Here is a 16,488-nt window from a genome sequence, read left to right as displayed (position 1 = left end):
ATACAACCGATACTGGCAAAAGTACAGTGGTAGGATTCAGAAATGTTTGATACCAAACATGCCCAGGTTCAGAGTTACCATTATGTAACTGGGCACAGGTGTCCAATAGACAGGTAAAATGGCTTCCCTGAACTTACAAAGTCCAGTGTAATGGAGCTGAAGTTCTAAGGAACCTCTGTTCATGCTTTGATGCCCTCACACACAGGTACCTGCACCCTGCCCATAGTGGTGACTTACTGTGACCTGGTGCGATGACCTGGTGCAGTGACCTGTAGTGAAAGGGTGCATGCACCTTTTCACATAGGCTGTAATGGCAGGCCTGCAGACACATTTTTCATGGGCTCCCATGGGGGGCACAATACATGCTGCAGCCCATGGGGACCCTCTGGTGGCCCAATGCCTTGGGTACCTAAGTACCATAAACTTGGGACTTATATGGGGGCACCAGTATGCCAATTGTAGGGTGTGCTAAGTCCTAAGCAACCAAAGTTCGAGGGAGAGAGCACAGTCACTGGGGTCCTGGTTACCAGGATCACAGTGAACACAGTCAAAGCACACTGACAGCAGGCAAAAAGTGGGGTAACCATGCGAAAAAGAGGCTACTTTCCTACATCTTTAGTAACGCCTTATCTGGTAAAGGAATCTATCTAACCGAAGATTCTTTACCTCAGAACAATCCCCAGGCTTCAGACTAGACCTGGAAGTTTTTGAGCAGTACCCATGCCTGCCAGTAGGTGGTGTTGATCAGCTCAGCGTCAGAAGTGACCCGCATGGTACCCATATAGGTGGTACTCAGTCAGATTCCTTTACGTCTTTCCATGCCAGGAGCGAGCAGTCTCGATTAGAATTGACCACTGGTGTGAAAAACTAAGGTCCTGGTAAGGGTTTCTTTTACACTGCAATCGGTTCGCAGAGCAGGGAGGATAGGAGGGTCGGTAAGGAATCTGCAGTTAGATGCAGTCTCTACCAGATGCGGCGTTTCCAAAGTTAAGTAACTTATTGATCTGGTAGACTTCTAGCTGCAGATTCTTCACTTTAGAATAGGTACCTAAGCAATGCCTCCTTAGAGGTGAGTCTGCAAAGCCAACTTAAACTAGAAAGTCTTGCAGGAAGAACAAGCAAAGTACTTGTCCCAACAAACAGGACTGTCCACACAGTAGTGCTTGGTAAATGTGTGCAGAAATGCCCAGGTTGGAGTCTGATAAATGTCCTGGACAAGGACACCACAGACTAACACAGTGGTTGCAGCCTTAGCTCTCGTGGAATGAGAATGCAAAGCCTCAGGGGGTTGCTTCTTGGCCAATGTGTAGCAGTTCTTGATTCAGAGCACTATTAATCTTGAGATGGTCCATTTCTGGATGGCCTTCCCTTTCTCAGCTCCTACGTACCCCACGAAGAGTTGATCATTCATCTGGAACTCTTATGCTATTAAGGTAGAATGACAACTCTCTTTACGGTCCAGAGTCTCTCTACCTCTTTGGAGGGGTGAGACGGAGCAAAAAAGTGGTAGGCAGGGGATGTTCTGGCCTAAATGGAAGGGAGTGTCAACCTTCGGAAGGAAGGAGGCACGTGTCCGGAGGATCAGTTTGTCTTGTCCAGGCAAAAGGTGGTGTAGGGAGGGTGTGCAAGAGTGCCTGCAATTAATTGACCTTCCTTGCCGATGTTATGGGCATTAGATATGCAGTTTTGATAGTCAATAGCCTAAAACGGCAATTGTGCAGAGGCTGAAAGGGTGCACACATACAGAAGGTGAGAACAAAATTCAGATCCCACAGGGAATGATTTATGGCCTGGGAGAAACATGTGCTGCAAGCATTTAAGAAACCTAGCAACGACAGGTGACTTGCATAAAGAAGGTTGGTCTGGCAACCACAAAAATGCAGAAACCACTGGAAGTTAACCTTTAACCATGACCAGAGCAGAGCCCTGCTGGGCCAATAATAGAGCAAACAGAGGAACCTTGAAAAGAGGTGCAGAAAGGTGGATTGACGTTGTGGGAATCACACAATGTCACAAACTTATCCCAATGGCAGGCATATACCAACTTTGAAGGACACCTGGCTGCCAGAATAACATCACAGACGTCAGGAGAAAGAACAAAAGTTACCAATTGTCACCACTCAATCTCCATGAAGGTAAAGGGTGCACAGGTTCAAGTTCAGAAACTCTCCGTTATTGCTGTGACAGATCTGGAGCAGCAAGAATAATTTGGGCTCAGCCATTCCTGATCTCCTTAAGTACTCTCGGCAGGAGTGGTACTGGTGGAAATGGGTACAGGAGACTGGAGTTCCACTCGAGACAAAAAATTGTCTCCAAGCGTGAGTTGCCTTGGTAACTTTGGTGTGCAAAACTGCTGACATAGCACATTCTCTGCCGTAGCAGGCAGATCTAACCAAGGCACGCCACCACTGCTGAAACAGTTCTTGCACCAACTCCAGAAGAAACGTCATTCGTGATCCACTAGGCATCTTCAGCTGAGCTTGTCCGCCCTGGAGTTCAGAGAGCTTGCCAGGTGTTGAACCATCATTGAAATGGCCTGGCGTTCCAGCCATGTCCAGAGATCCAGAGTCTCTTGACAAAGGGTCTACAACCCCACCCTGTCCCGTTTCTTACCATACCACATGGCAGTGGTGTTGTCCATGAACATATGCACCAGCTTTCCCTTGATTGAAGGAAGAAAGATCTTCAATGTCAATCAAATCACCCGAAACTCCAACAGGTTGACGTGGAGTCTGGACTCTGCCGGAGACCAGAGTTCTCAGATCTCTGAGATCTCTGCCCCATCCCTGAAATTACTAATTTGTTGCTATAGTCCGCTCTGGTTGGGGAAGGGAGGGGGGTCTGCCACTGACCCATTCGTAGTTCATCAGCTACCACGGCAGTTCCTTCCCGGTTCTCTGTGAGATTTGAACCATGTCGGAGAAATTCTCCTGTTGCTGTGCCAATGGGACACCAGGTCCCACTGCACAGCCCACATTTGCCAAAGAGCATGTGTTACAAGTGGGATGCCGGAGGCCATGAGGCTTAACCTCTGGGTCAGTCTCCCCAAAATCCAGGTTAGAGGCTGAAAAATCAGTATCATAGACAGAATATCCTGGAATCATCGCTTGGGAAGATAGGCCGGAAACTGCACTGTGCCCAACACAGCTCTAATGAAAGAGAAAGCCCGGAAGGGAGCCAGGTGTGACTGTGCCACATTGATAGCGAACTCCAGTGAGTGCAGGTTTGCCCTAGTCTATAGGTGGGAGATGACTGCTTGAGGCAAGCCCGCCTTCAACAGCCAATCGTCAAGGTAGGGGAAGACTGCAACTCCTGACCTCCGCAGATGTGCTGCAACTACTGCCATCACCTTGGTGAAGACCTGAGGGGAGCTGTTAACGCCAAAGGGGACCACAGCAAACTGAATGTGCTCTTGGCCCACTGTGAGCCACCATCTGTGGGCAGGCATGACGGGGATGTGCAAATATATGTCCTGAAAATCCAACACTACCATTCAGTCTCCCAGTCCAGGTCTGGCAGGATTTGAGTGACAGTCAGCATTTTGAATTTTTCCTTTTTCAGGAAGAGATTGAGAAGAAGCAGGTCTAGGACAGGACGAAGGCTTCTGTCCTTCCTAGGCACCAGAAAGTACAGGGAATAGCAACCACAACCTACTTCCGATTTTGGCACCCTCTCTATGGCTCCCTTGGCCAAGAGAGCCAGCACTTCCTGATGGAGCAAGGGGAGGTGATACTCCATCAGCCGGTCATAAGTGAGAGGCATGAGTGGAGGGGTAGTCACTAAGAGGGGAGGGAGTAGCCCCTTTTGACGTTTTGCAAAACCCAACGGTCCAATACTACTGACCGCGAGTGGTGCATGTGATGGCATATTATGTGCCCCACTAGATGTCCATGATGGTCAGCAGGCAAACCAAGGGGGTTTGGAGGCTGCTGAGGCATGGGATGGGGGTATGTGGTGGACTGGCCCAAATGCAGGCTACCTGTACCACTTAGTTGGTGGGACAACCCCATCCTCAGTGAAGAAAAGGCTGGGAAGCCGGTTGGCCATAGTTGCTGGGAGGGCACTGACACGGTTGGAGGCCCCTTCTGTGGCCACAAAAGGGGTAGAAGGCAGAGGTTGATGAGGAGTCACAGACAAGTCCAAGGACTTGGCCATAGACTTGGCCATAGCTCTGCTGTACTTGTAGTGCTCCAGCGCGGAGTTGTCATCCTCTCCAAAAAGATACAAGCCATCAAAGGGCATGTCAATGAGCGAGGCTTGGCCACCCCCTGGAAAGCCACTGGTTCTCAGCCATGAGTGGCGCCTCAAGGCCACCAATGATGAAATTGCTCTACCCAGTGAGGCAGTTGTGTCCAGTCCACATCGTATAGTGAACTTTGCTGAGTCTCTCCTGTCTTCAGTAGGCTGGGAGATAATCGCTCGGGTCTCCCCTAGACCACGGACAGGGCTTGTGCCACCAAATCCAGGACTGTGTGGGACTATTGGCCCAAAAGGCACATGGTGTTCACGGACCACAGTGCAAGGCTGGTGAAGAGAACATCCTCTTGCCAAAGGTATGCAGCCTCTTGGATTCCCTATTTGGCGGAATGTAAGGAAATGCGCTGGGGGTTGATGATGGAGGCTTGAACCACTAAGCTTTTTGGGGTGGGGTGCAGAGTAAGGAAACTGGGATCCCCAGGAGCAGGGCGATAGTGACAGGCAACTGTCCTAAGCACAGGAGTCGAGGCGAAGAGTTGGGATCAGGCCACAAGCAGGATGTCGGTAACAGCTTCATTACAGGGGAGTAAGGGTTCGACAGGGGCGACTCCTGGATGAAGCAGCTCCAGCAAGACGTTTTTGACTGCCACTGTGGGTAGTTGAATGTCCAAGACCTTCACCACCCTACGCACCAAAACAGTGGAAGAGGCTCCCACCACCGTGTAGGAGGAGAGACCAGGCCAGTGTCAGATGAGGTGTCTAACCCACTGGCCTCCACCTGATCCTTATACCAGTTGTCCTCCTTCTCCTCAAGGAGATGCTGGTATCCATAAGGGTCCTCAGACCCCTCCTATTCATCTCTTCAAGTCTGTTAGGTGTAAAAGGCACTGGCTCCAGTCTGGAGGGCATGGTCCCAGTTAGAGGTTTAGAAAAAAGGCAGCCAAAAAATGACCGAGGGTAGCTCTGATCATATCAGGGCTACCTGGCACAGAAAGGAAAGAAGTGAAGTCAGAGCATCGGGTGGTGCCTATACAGGCACCGCACGCCACTTCCAGCGCGGTCTACAAGAAGTTGAACAATGCCACCCACCAGAGCACAGGGGTACTGCTGAAAAACTTCCAGATCCAGTTTGACACCCGGGGATTATTCTAAGGTAAGGAATCTGCAACTAAAAGTCTCTATCAGAAGGCATTGACAGAGCAGCTGCTCACATCATTCCTGGGTACAACAGAGGTGGGGCTTGGTTGGCAGTCAGGTTGCCCTCTGTCCAAGCAAGAACCCTCACTCTAGTCAGGGTAAGTCACACACAATCCAAAATCAGCCTGTGCTCACCCTCCGGTAGCTTGGCACGAGCAGTCAGGCTCAACTTAGAAGGCAATGTGTAAAGCATTTGTGCAATAAATCATACACCACCATAGCATAACACGACAAAAATACACCACACAGTGTTTAGAAAAATATATAATATTTATCTGGGTATCTTCAGGTCAAAACGATCAAAGTTGCAATACGAATTTGTAAAGATATCACTGAAAAGTGATAGAGAGTGTCTTAAGTCTTTAGAAAGTAAACAAAGTCTCTTTCAAACACAAAGTACCTGGTTTCTGGTGGAAAATCTCCTCAGAGGGCCACAGGAGAAGAGGTGCGTGGAAAACTGGTGTGTGCGTCGATTCCTCCTCAGCACACACGGACTTGCGTCGTTATTTTCCACGCGGGGAGTCGGGCGTCGTCTTCCGGCGCGCGGACAGTCTCTTACTGTGGTTTGCGGGGAGTACCAGATGTCCCGGGTCTGTGCGTGGATTTTCCTGCTTGTTTTCCGGCTGCGCGTCGAAGTTTCGATCTCACGGCAGGCGTTGCGTCGATTTCTCCGGCGGAGTCGGGCGGCGTTGTCCTTGCGAGGCTGTGCGTCAAAGTTTCGATCTCACGGCAGGCGTCGTGTCGATTTCTCCTGCGGAGTCGGGCGGCGTTGTCCTTGCGAGGCCGTGCGTCAAAGTTTTGATCTCATGGCAGGCGTTGCGTCGATTTCTCCCGGGAAGTCGGGCGGCGTTGTCCTTGCGAGGCCGTGCGTCAAAGTTTCGGTCGTCCCGAAGACATTGCGTTGATCAGCGTCGGTGTGCGGCGTTTTTCTTGCCGCGGAACAAGCTGTGCGTCGAAAAGTTCGGCGCACGGAGCGTCCAAGAGGAAGAGAGAAGTCTTTTTGGCCCGGAGACTTCAGGGAACAGGAGGCAAGCTCTATCCAAGCCCTTGGAGAGCACTTTTACAGCCAGACAAGAGTTCAGCAAGGCAGCAGGCCAACAGCAAGGCAGCAGTCCTTTGTAGAAAAGCAAACAGGTGAGTCCTTTGAGCAGCCAGGCAGTTCTTCTTGGCAGGATGTAGTTTCTGGTTCAGGTTTCTTCTCCAGCAAGTGTCTGATGAGGTAGGGCAGAGGCCCTGTTTTATACTAAGTTGTGCCTTTGAAGTGGGGGTGACTTCAAAGAGTCTCGAAGAAATGCACCAAGCCCCCTTTCAGTTCAATCCTGTCTGCCAGAGTCCCAGTAGGGGGTGTGGCAGTCCTTTGTGTGAGGGCAGGCCCTCTACCCTCCCAGCCCAGGAAGACCCATTCAAAATGCAGATGTATGCAAGTGAGGCTGAGTACCCTGTGTTTGGGGTGTGTCTGAGTGAATGCACAAGGAGCTGTCAACTAAACCTAGCCAGACGTGAATTGAAGGGCACAACAAGATTTTAGTGCAAAGAAATGCTCAATGTTAGCCTATGAAAGGAGCAGGCCTCACAGTAGTGTAAAAACGAATTTAGGAGTTGTACACTACCAGGACATATAACTACACAGGTACATGTCCTGCCTTTTACCTACACAGCACCCTGCTCTAGGGGTTACCTAGGGCACACATTAGGGATGACTTATATGTAGTAAAAGGGGAGTTCTAGGCTTGGCAAGTACTTTTAAATGCCAAGTCGAAGTGGCAGTAAAACTGCACACACAGGCCTTGCAATGGCAGGCCTGAGACAGGGTTAAGGGGCTATTGAGGTGGTTGGCACAACCAGTGCTGCAGGCCCACTAGTAGCATTTAATCTACCTGCCCTAGGCACATGTAGTGCACTCTACCAGGGACTTACAAGTAGATTAAATAGTCAATCATGGATAAACCAATCAGTAGTACAATTTACACAGAGAGCATATGCACTTTAGCACTGGTTAGCAGTGGTAAAGTGCCCAGAGGTCAAAAGCCAACAACAACAGGTCAGAAAAAATAGGAGGAAGGAGGCAAAAAGTTTGGGGATGTCCCTGTCAAAAAGCCAGGTCCAACAAATAGTAATATTAAATCCGACTTCACCAGTCAGCAGGATTTTATATTACCATTCTGGCCATACTAAATATGACCTTGCTGCTCCTTTCAGATCAGCAGCTGCCACTTCAACAATGTATGAGAGCAGCCCCAATGTTAGCCTATGAAGGGAGCAGGCCTCACAGTAGTGTAAAAACTAATTTAGGAGTTTTACACTACCAGGACATATAACTACACAAGTACATGTCCTGCCTTTTACCCACACAGCACCCTGCTCTAGGGGTTACCTATGGTGTAATGGACCCCTTCAAAGATACCAGGACCAAGTCAATGTCGAACAGGCAGCAAGATCTTGCTACTTGGGTCCGGACTGCTTGGTCAGCATGACTCCTGGCGAGTACTACATCCAGAAAACAGGGAATACATATACCATTTAGCTCCAAACAACTCAACTATACTTGACCAGTTCTTCATTCCCACTGCCAATACTGAATACTCAGCAGGGGCATGTATCCTACACTGGGCTCTGACAGACCACTTTCCACTAGAAATCTTGAGGAGGTGCCCTAGAAAACTACAGAGGGGGTTCTAGCAACTTGGAACATGGTGGCTTGAAAATGCAAATTTTGCGTAACCTCAACGAGTGGTGGATTATTATGACGTGAATAAGGCTCAGTTGCTTCGGTGACCACAGCCATGGCCTATGATTATGAGGCACATCGCCAGTTGCAAGTGATGCTTCTAATGCTCAAGCAAAATATGCTTAACTCAGCCGTCATTGCCTGCACCGCAACCCAACACAGAATCTACGACTAATTGATAAGGAAGGGAAATTACTCGACTGGTTAGCAAATACAGTAATAGATCTACAGATGATACCATGCACCCACACGTTTGTGGACACGACTTGACAGATCCTATCCAAGTCAGAGAAGAGTATGTTCCATATTACTGCAATATGTATGTGATAAAGGAATCCCCTCCGCCCCATAAAGCGTGGAAATCCAAAATTAAATATTTAATATTGCCCATGCTTGCTGATGTAGACTGTACAGGTCATTATGCATTTCTGTGAGAAGACAATGCTCTCCAGATGTGAAGTGCAGGAACCTTCACTGTGTGGCTTAACTTTTGACACTAATACTTTGAAGAGGCGTGGACAAACTCAAAATTCTAATCAGTAAAGTTAGTTTTATTTTAAGGAGAGATATTTAATATATGACTGAAAAATGTTTCTAGTAGCTCTCTACAAAACATTAGTAAAGAGTCAAGAAGTAGCAGAAGTGGCCAGTTGATTAAGTCATAGCCCATTCTATTCTTCCAAAAACTGAGTGGACCAACTGTTTAATCTGATATGCCCTGGTGTGGGATGCAAAATTCAGCGAATGTGATGGTGTGGATCTTATAGTATCCCAGGTATCCCTTCTGCATCTCAGATCTAGATGCCCATAACTATCATCCCGATATATTTACTTGATGTAATAGCAATCTCTGAAGTCATGTTATGCGGCACAGTGTCACTGCAGCGCTTCCTGGAGGCCATTTGCAAGGCCCAAAAGGACAAAATTAGTCTGGTGTTGCTTTTGTTCCAGTCTGGAAGGGACCTGGCCCACCAGTTTGAACTGGGCTGTTTATATTGAAGCAGGACCAAGACTGATTTGTATATGGCTGCTCTTTGTTTAGGACAAAAAACACGTTTGACTGGAAAACTGCCCTGAGTAATTACCAGTGGCTAAGATTAATTCCAACACTCCATCTATCACTTTTTGTTTTTTACTTTCTAGTGATGGAGCACAACTTGACCTTCATGGCCTTTGTGCTCACTAGTAAGTCTTGTATTCCATAACTATGAGCCATCTATTTACTATGATGTTCATGGTTAACAGGTTAAACAATCCTTTCTGGAAATGTGATCTTCCTATGGCCCTCTTGGTGGCATGACAACAGTCTGCAAAACTGTGGAAGTACAGTCATGTTTCTTTCCAGCCCTGTAGTGTTTTACCCTATGGGGAGTTCTGGCAGTATGTCCAAGTCAAGTTAATTTTTACTCTGGTGACTAGTTATGAACTTGTGGGGCAGCTGCCTATCCTAGCCTTATGGGTCTGCAATACCACGGTCAAGCATCAAATAATATGGACCGAACATACTAAAGATTTCAAGGGACGAAGCGGTCTCTGTGTTGAGACTTCCTTAATGGCGAGGTGCCTCCAGAATCATACTTTGAAACGAGAAACGCAATTTACAGTATGAGTGGTTTACATTTAACCATCAAAGTGGTTCTACCATGGAGGGAAAAAGCTTTGCCCAACAGAAATAATGCGTAATGCAAGCATTATAGCATAAAAACATCTATGAATGAACACTCACCCTCGCCACTCTCTGGCCATATTCTGGTCAGAAAAAAGGGACACCACCAATGAGAACTCTAAGAATTTCCTTTAAGAAAAACATCTTGGTACAATGTAAAAAAGCAGAAATGTCAAGTAGAGAGAACAAAAACGCTTTCAAAAGCAATTTTGTTTAAAAAAAAAAAAAAAAAAAAAAACCTGAAGAGCAAGCACTATGTCCACGGATCCTAAGCACATAAATAGGAAAGATTAGTGAGGAACCTAGTTTTTTTGTGCTACACTTGAAGCTTGAAAGTTCCCGGGTTGCATTAAAGTGAAGGGGGTTGTCCTCCATGCAGTGCAATATGCCTATTAATACAGTTTCCTTTCATACTTTGTTTTTTAAGAGAACGATAGAGTGGGTTGGGGGCATACTACATCTTTGTGTAATTTTAAAATCATTCTGAATTTTCAGAAGATGTTTTTCAAGTCACGGGATTTAGTAACTCCTCCCTCTCGGTGATACTGTGCATGGGCATAAAGTCCTTTGTTAGATTGTTTTCCCGCAGGCCGGTGAGAAAGAGGTATGAGAAGAATGAATAGAAAAAGATTTCCATGCAAGCCTGTCTATATATGTACAAAGATATATAAAAATATAAGGTAACTGCAATGGCCGCAGGTGTCCGGGGAGGAGGGTGGGTGCATGTGAATCAACAGCATTACATGGCAGAAACAGACGGCTACTGGGTAGGTAACATTTTCAGTTCGGTGGCATGTGTGGCTGCAGATATGCATACTTTGCATAGACTGTAAAGCAATCCCTTTAAAAGCGGTGGCTAGCCTGTGGGAGTTGCAGTTGTTTAGAAAAGTGTTCTTAAGACAGCTTGTCCTACATATGCTTGTTGTCGTGCTTGTACATCCACGCAATAATGCTTTGTGAATGTGTGTGCGCTGCATGTGTCAGCTAAAGGAATATTTCCCAAAATGCCATAGTAGCACCTTTTGTCCTGGTGGAATGTACCCTAGGAGTTTGTGGCAACTGTCTTTTTGCCTTTAAATGACATGTTTGTATACATTTAACAATCCATGATGCTATGACATTTTTTTATTATTTTTTTTTTTTAAATTGGATTGCCCTGGAATGGTAAAGCAAAAGCCACAACAAGTTGTTTAGTTTTCCAAAAGTCTTTTGTTCTGTCAATATAGTACACGGGTGCCCTCTTTACGTCTAAAGTGTGAAGTGTCCTCTGCTACTGAATCCGGTTGTTGGAAAAAAACTGGCCAATCAAGGCTTGATTGATATGAAATTGAGACACCCTTTTGGTAGGAATCTTGAATTTGTGTGAAGGACTACCTTATTCTTTGAATTTGAGAGAAGGGTTCTACTAGAGTTAATGCCTGGAGCTCACGGGCACGTCTAAGTGATGTGATTACAACCGGAATAGCCATGAAAGGAACTGAACACAGCATGAGTGAAGAGGCTCAAATGGAGGGCCCATGAGCCTAGGGAGTACAATGTTAAGATTCCATGATGGAACAGATGGAAGTATAGGTCGAATTACCCTTTTAAGTCTTTTCATGAAAGTTTTAATCACAGGGATTCTGAACAATGAAATCTGTTCTCTGTTTTGTAAGTATGCAGCTATAGCTGCAAGATGTAATCTGATTGAAGTGTAAGCCAAGTTAGCTTGCTGCAAATGAAGTAAGTAGCAAATAATTTCTTGGACAGATGGCAGTAGCAAACAAAACGTTTCCATTTTGCTGGATAACATGCTCTAGTTGTTGATCTGCATGACTCCTTAAATTTTTCCTATATATTCTGAAAGGTAAATTAAGATAACCAAATTCTATGACATCAGGAGCCATATCGATAGGTTGAGTGATATGGGGTCTATCTGTGGTCCTGTGTGAGAAGATCTGGCCTGTTGGGGAGTTTCTTGTGAGGACCTTGCGGGAGGTTCAGAAGTGTTGTGAACCAAGGTTGACATGCCCATGTGGGCATTACAAGTATCATAGTTAGTGATGCCTGTTTAAGTTTGTGAACCAGAATTGGAATGAATGGAACAGGAGGAAAAACATAAGCAAATATCACTGACCAGTTCATCCACAGAGCACTGCCCTTGGACCAAGGGTACCTGGATGCGAAGTTTGAGCATTTTGTGTTTTTTTCTGTGGTGAAAAGATCGATTTGAGGTTTTGCCTCCCTTTGGAAGTATTTTTGAAGGACTTGTGGGTGAAGTTCCCATTCATGAACACGTTGAGCAGGTCTGCAAAGACGTTGTCAGTCCCTGAGAGATATTCTGCCAGTTGGTGAATGTGGGGTTGATGAGCCTATTTCCATATTGTTTGTGCAAGTTGTGATAACTGGAATGATCGTGTCCCCGTGCCCCTGCCCTCCCTCCCCCTGTTTTTGTAGGTAATACATCACGGTCATATTGTCAGTCCGGACAAGGAGAACTTTATACGTAAGGTGGGAAAGCTTTAAGGGCTAGAAATACCGCTTGAAGCTCTAGAAAGTTGATATGCATGGAACAATGTATGTAATCCCAAAGACCTTGAAGTTTTGAAGATGTGCTCCCCAACCTGTCAAGGATGTATCCGTGGTCAGAATGAGTTGAGGCACAGGGTTGCGAAAAGGCCACCCTTTTAAGAGTTTGGTAGAGTTCCACCATTGCAAAGAGTGGTAAGTTTTGGCACTCTATCAACACTAGATCCTGAAGATGAGCCTGTGACTGAGAACACTGATGAGACAGACATTTCTGTTGCCAATGCATGTAGAGTCTGGCATGCTGCACAATGGCAATGCAAGACACCCGCATCCCTAACAGAAGCATGACCGTTTTTACTGTTGAAGTGTGATTCTGGTAAAACCGAGGGAGCAGATGCTGGAAGTTTTGTATCTGAGTTGCATTGGGATATGGTAATCCTAGATGAGTGCTGAGAATAGCTCAAGAATATTGTTGAACCTGGAGAGGTTGTAGATGGGATTTTACAGAGTTGATTGTGAACCCTAACTTGTGAAGAAGGTTGACTGTAATTTGTGTGTGGAACTGACAGTGTTGTAACATGTTTGTCCGTCCTTTTTTGGAATGAGGAAATATAGCAAATAAACTCCTGTTCCTTGAGCTTTGGGTGGAACTGGTCTGAGAGACCAGTCCTTTTTTAGAATGAGGAAATATGGCAAATTTACTCCTGTTCCTTGATATTTGGGTGGAACAGGAGCTTGTACCTCTTCTTTGAGGAGAGTGAGGTGTTCTTGAGATAACCTGTGTGTATGAGGAGGGATACCGGGAGTTGTGGTTGCAAGCTCCATTCAATAACCATGTTGGATAATGGAGAGGACACATTGGTCCGATGTTATTTGTGTCCTAAAGAAGTCCTGAAGGCGTTCCCAACTGGTGTTATATGGAGTTTGGTATATTGAGGTAGTCAGTGTTTTGTTATAGAACCGGAGCTCCGAGAGGAGTTGTTCTTGCCCCTGAAACTTTGACCTCTGAATGCTCCTCTGAAGAAGCCTCTGGTATAGCAACCTGAGGTTTGTTTGTTTTGATATGTGGACGGCTCAGATTAAGTTGTTGATTTTTATCTACCCTTGGGGTTGTTATTCTAGAAAGAACAGGCCCCTGAAAAATGTTGTTTGCATACTGCATCATACCTGAGAGCATAGGGAAATATTGTGTCCCTGTGTGTGCTGGTCAGTGTGCAAAATAGAAAATCTTGTTCAATAGGATGCTTGTGTAAAGGTACATTATGGTACGCTGCTGTCCTAGCAATGACTTGTTGGTAGCTAGTAGTATCTTCTGAAAGGGAAGGTCTGGCGGGATACAAATCTGGATCCGTATTAATTCCTGGGTCTGGATCATAAGAATCTCAGGGATCCTGATGTGGTGGTATTTCCTATAAATAGTGATCCTCAAATAATGGTTAACCTTGTGGAATGTGGTTTTCCTCAGTTGGAGAATGGGAGAATAGGGGGTAGATGAAGTAGGAAGAGGAGGATGAACAAACTCCTTTGTGGAAGCAGTATTTTCCTTAGGGAGTTTATTTTAGGTGGTGAGGTGTCCATTGCCTCCTGGAAGGTTAGCTTCCTTTTAAAAGTAACTGTAGGGGGAAGCTACAATTCGCCCTGTGCATTCCTGAATATATATTTGGCGATGTCTAGCGTCCATTGTCTCTAATATTGGTTGAATAGGTGAAGACGTGGTGGAGGAGTGGCTTGAGTCCAAATGCTCCGAAGGAACATGTTCCTTTGTTTTCTGCACCAAAATGTTCAGTCGGATCTTTTTCAGCGCAGAGTTTGGATCCCAAGATTGCAGGCTTGCAACCGATGTGGTCAGTGCTGAGTGCTTGGTGGTGGAAGGTCAGACCGAAGTAGATGAAATCGGAGCTGAAGATGCAGCTGCAGGCTTCAATGTTTTTGGTGCCGATCCGATGGGGCAGGGCATCCGACATTTCTTTTCGAGACAGACTATGACTTGAATGCAGTGGCAGTTCGGCGACCTTGGTATGGGTCTTTTTGGAGGTTTTGTGGTACAAGGTTGGGCCACTGTACTCACAGCTTATACCGAAGTCAGTTCTTGTCTCTCTACGTCAGACTGAATGTCTCAAATCGCATCTTGGATGGAGACGGCTTCATGGTGGGGCTCCTCCTGCGTATGTTCTTTCCCGAAGTCATCCGTGGTGCCATCTGGAGATCTGCCCACCATCTCTAGCCTACTGACTCTTCGATCTTGGAGCGTCTTCTAGGACCGGAAGTATCGACATGCCTCACAGGTAGCCTCTTGATGGTCTGGTGAGAGGCATAAGTTACACACCTGATGACGATCAGTGTAGGGGTTCCTTTGAATGGCATCAAGGGCAAAATCAAAATGGCATCCATTCCTTCAGGCTTACATTCTCTCTTGTGCCAAGAGTTTCAAGGCCTAAAGGCCGGACCGGCCTCTGCCCCGAAGTACATACGCTCAAAAAACTGGAACCGATACGCAAGAAAAAAGTCGATGTGAGTCACAAAACCCTGATCGAATGTACAATACCGTCGAATAGAAAAGTCAGGGGGAAAGCCTCAGATCGCAACGGGTCAAAGACGGAGCGAAGAATTGCATGTCCAAACCAGACGGTGGAGTGAAAACAATCTAACAAAGGACTCAATGGCCATGCGGAGTATCACTGAGAGGGAGGAGTCACTTGATCCAGTGATTCGAAAAACATCTTTGAAGTAAAAACATCTTGTAACAGTCCAGACCCAACACTAGATGGGAGGATAATGCAAAGCATCTACAGCCACACATGCCACCGAACATGTGTTTCATTTTAATAAACAAAGGAATTTTTCCTTTTTTTTTTTTTTTACTGTAGAGCTTTGCATCTGCTAAAAAAAAAAAGCCCCAACATAAGCGACCACTGGTTGCTTTTAAATATTAATGAAAACAGCATGTGGGAGGACAATCTAAAGCAAAGGTCTTAAAAAAAAAAAATTAAAAAAAAAGACAGCCCAGAAAAAACATTCAATATGACATGATCACCAAAAATAATTGGAGGGAAAATCGGGAGAGAAGAGCATTTTAAAAATCAAAACTAAAAACTAAAAGGTTAAAGTGTCCAGGATGCATCACACCATGTGCTTAAAAAACACGAACACATGCTGGACTGCAGGAGCTTGTCTCCTGCTATGGCTGCCTTCCTAGATAGAGAAGGTATAGCATGAAGTTATTGACAGGTCTACAGATTTTTCATCTAAAATAACCGAAAGCTATTGAAATTCTGTCATTCGTGAAAATTAAAAAATACAGTTTATACAGTCTCCCGTGTGGTTGTTGTCAACAGTTACTGCCAGGAAACAGGATTTTATGAAAAATCTGCAAAGTAATCTCTTCTTACCTGTCAGAGTGGTTGCTGGATTAAGCGGAGATGGTAATAATGGTACAGTTGGGACGCCTAAAACAAAATTCAAAATATGGAAGAGGGTTAGGACACATATGCATTGCTGAGAAACACCTAATAACTTTTGCATTAATGGCAAAAACAAATATTACATGCATCTGCCAGTAGTGATGTTTTATCATACTGGTGGGATGTCAACCTGACCCAACTTTAACAAAAACAAATTAAATGTACTGTGAAAGCATTCCAGAGGTGCTGCACTTAGGTCTTTCACAATCCAGGGATGTACTTTTGTCTCAAAACTGGTCTATATTCCTCTACTCAATTTGTGGATTCATCTCCTTCACCAGCTCACTGAAACAATAGAACATGTTCCTGTACCATCCTTTAAAAAAATAAAATAAAGATTTGAATAGAAATTTCATTTTTTTTTTAAACCAAAACACGCACTGGGCAATACAGTAAGATTGTAGTGTCGGAGGATACATGGCATAGATCTTGTTGGTTCGCTTTGACACATTGGCATGAGATTGTATCAACATTTTCATATGCGCAGGGACATACAAGGACATCAGCCCAAGCAGGTCCACCCTAAAGTTCTTGTGACATACAGAAGCTACTGATGAGTGGTCCGATCCGATAATAGAGTAGGAGGTTGTCTGGAGTCTACACTGCTCCCATGACCCCCAGATCTTGACATAATTCAGGGACCATCTGCTGTGATGTGGGGTAATCTGGACCTCCTTCAGTTCTATGGTATGTCTCTGTTGGCAATTAGGTATATCAAGCCAATGTTCTGC

General features: G+C 45.7%; 1 protein-coding gene across 1 annotated transcript in view; it reads right to left on the bottom strand.

Moving 5' to 3' along the window:
* The window catches only part of GORASP2 (golgi reassembly stacking protein 2), a 256,823-nt gene that overhangs the window by 118,683 nt on the left and 121,652 nt on the right, over nucleotides 1-16,488 (bottom strand). Inside the window, exon 8 of the mRNA XM_069225319.1 lies at nucleotides 15,686-15,742. Coding sequence (XP_069081420.1) covers nucleotides 15,686-15,742 — 57 coding nt within the window. The remainder of the gene's footprint in view (nucleotides 1-15,685; nucleotides 15,743-16,488) is intronic.

Source organism: Pleurodeles waltl, chromosome 3_1, assembly GCF_031143425.1.
Source record: "Pleurodeles waltl isolate 20211129_DDA chromosome 3_1, aPleWal1.hap1.20221129, whole genome shotgun sequence".
Classification (NCBI taxonomy): domain Eukaryota; kingdom Metazoa; phylum Chordata; class Amphibia; order Caudata; family Salamandridae; genus Pleurodeles; species Pleurodeles waltl.
Note: the sequence above shows the minus strand (reverse complement) of the source record. Positions and strands in the feature narration are given on the sequence as shown.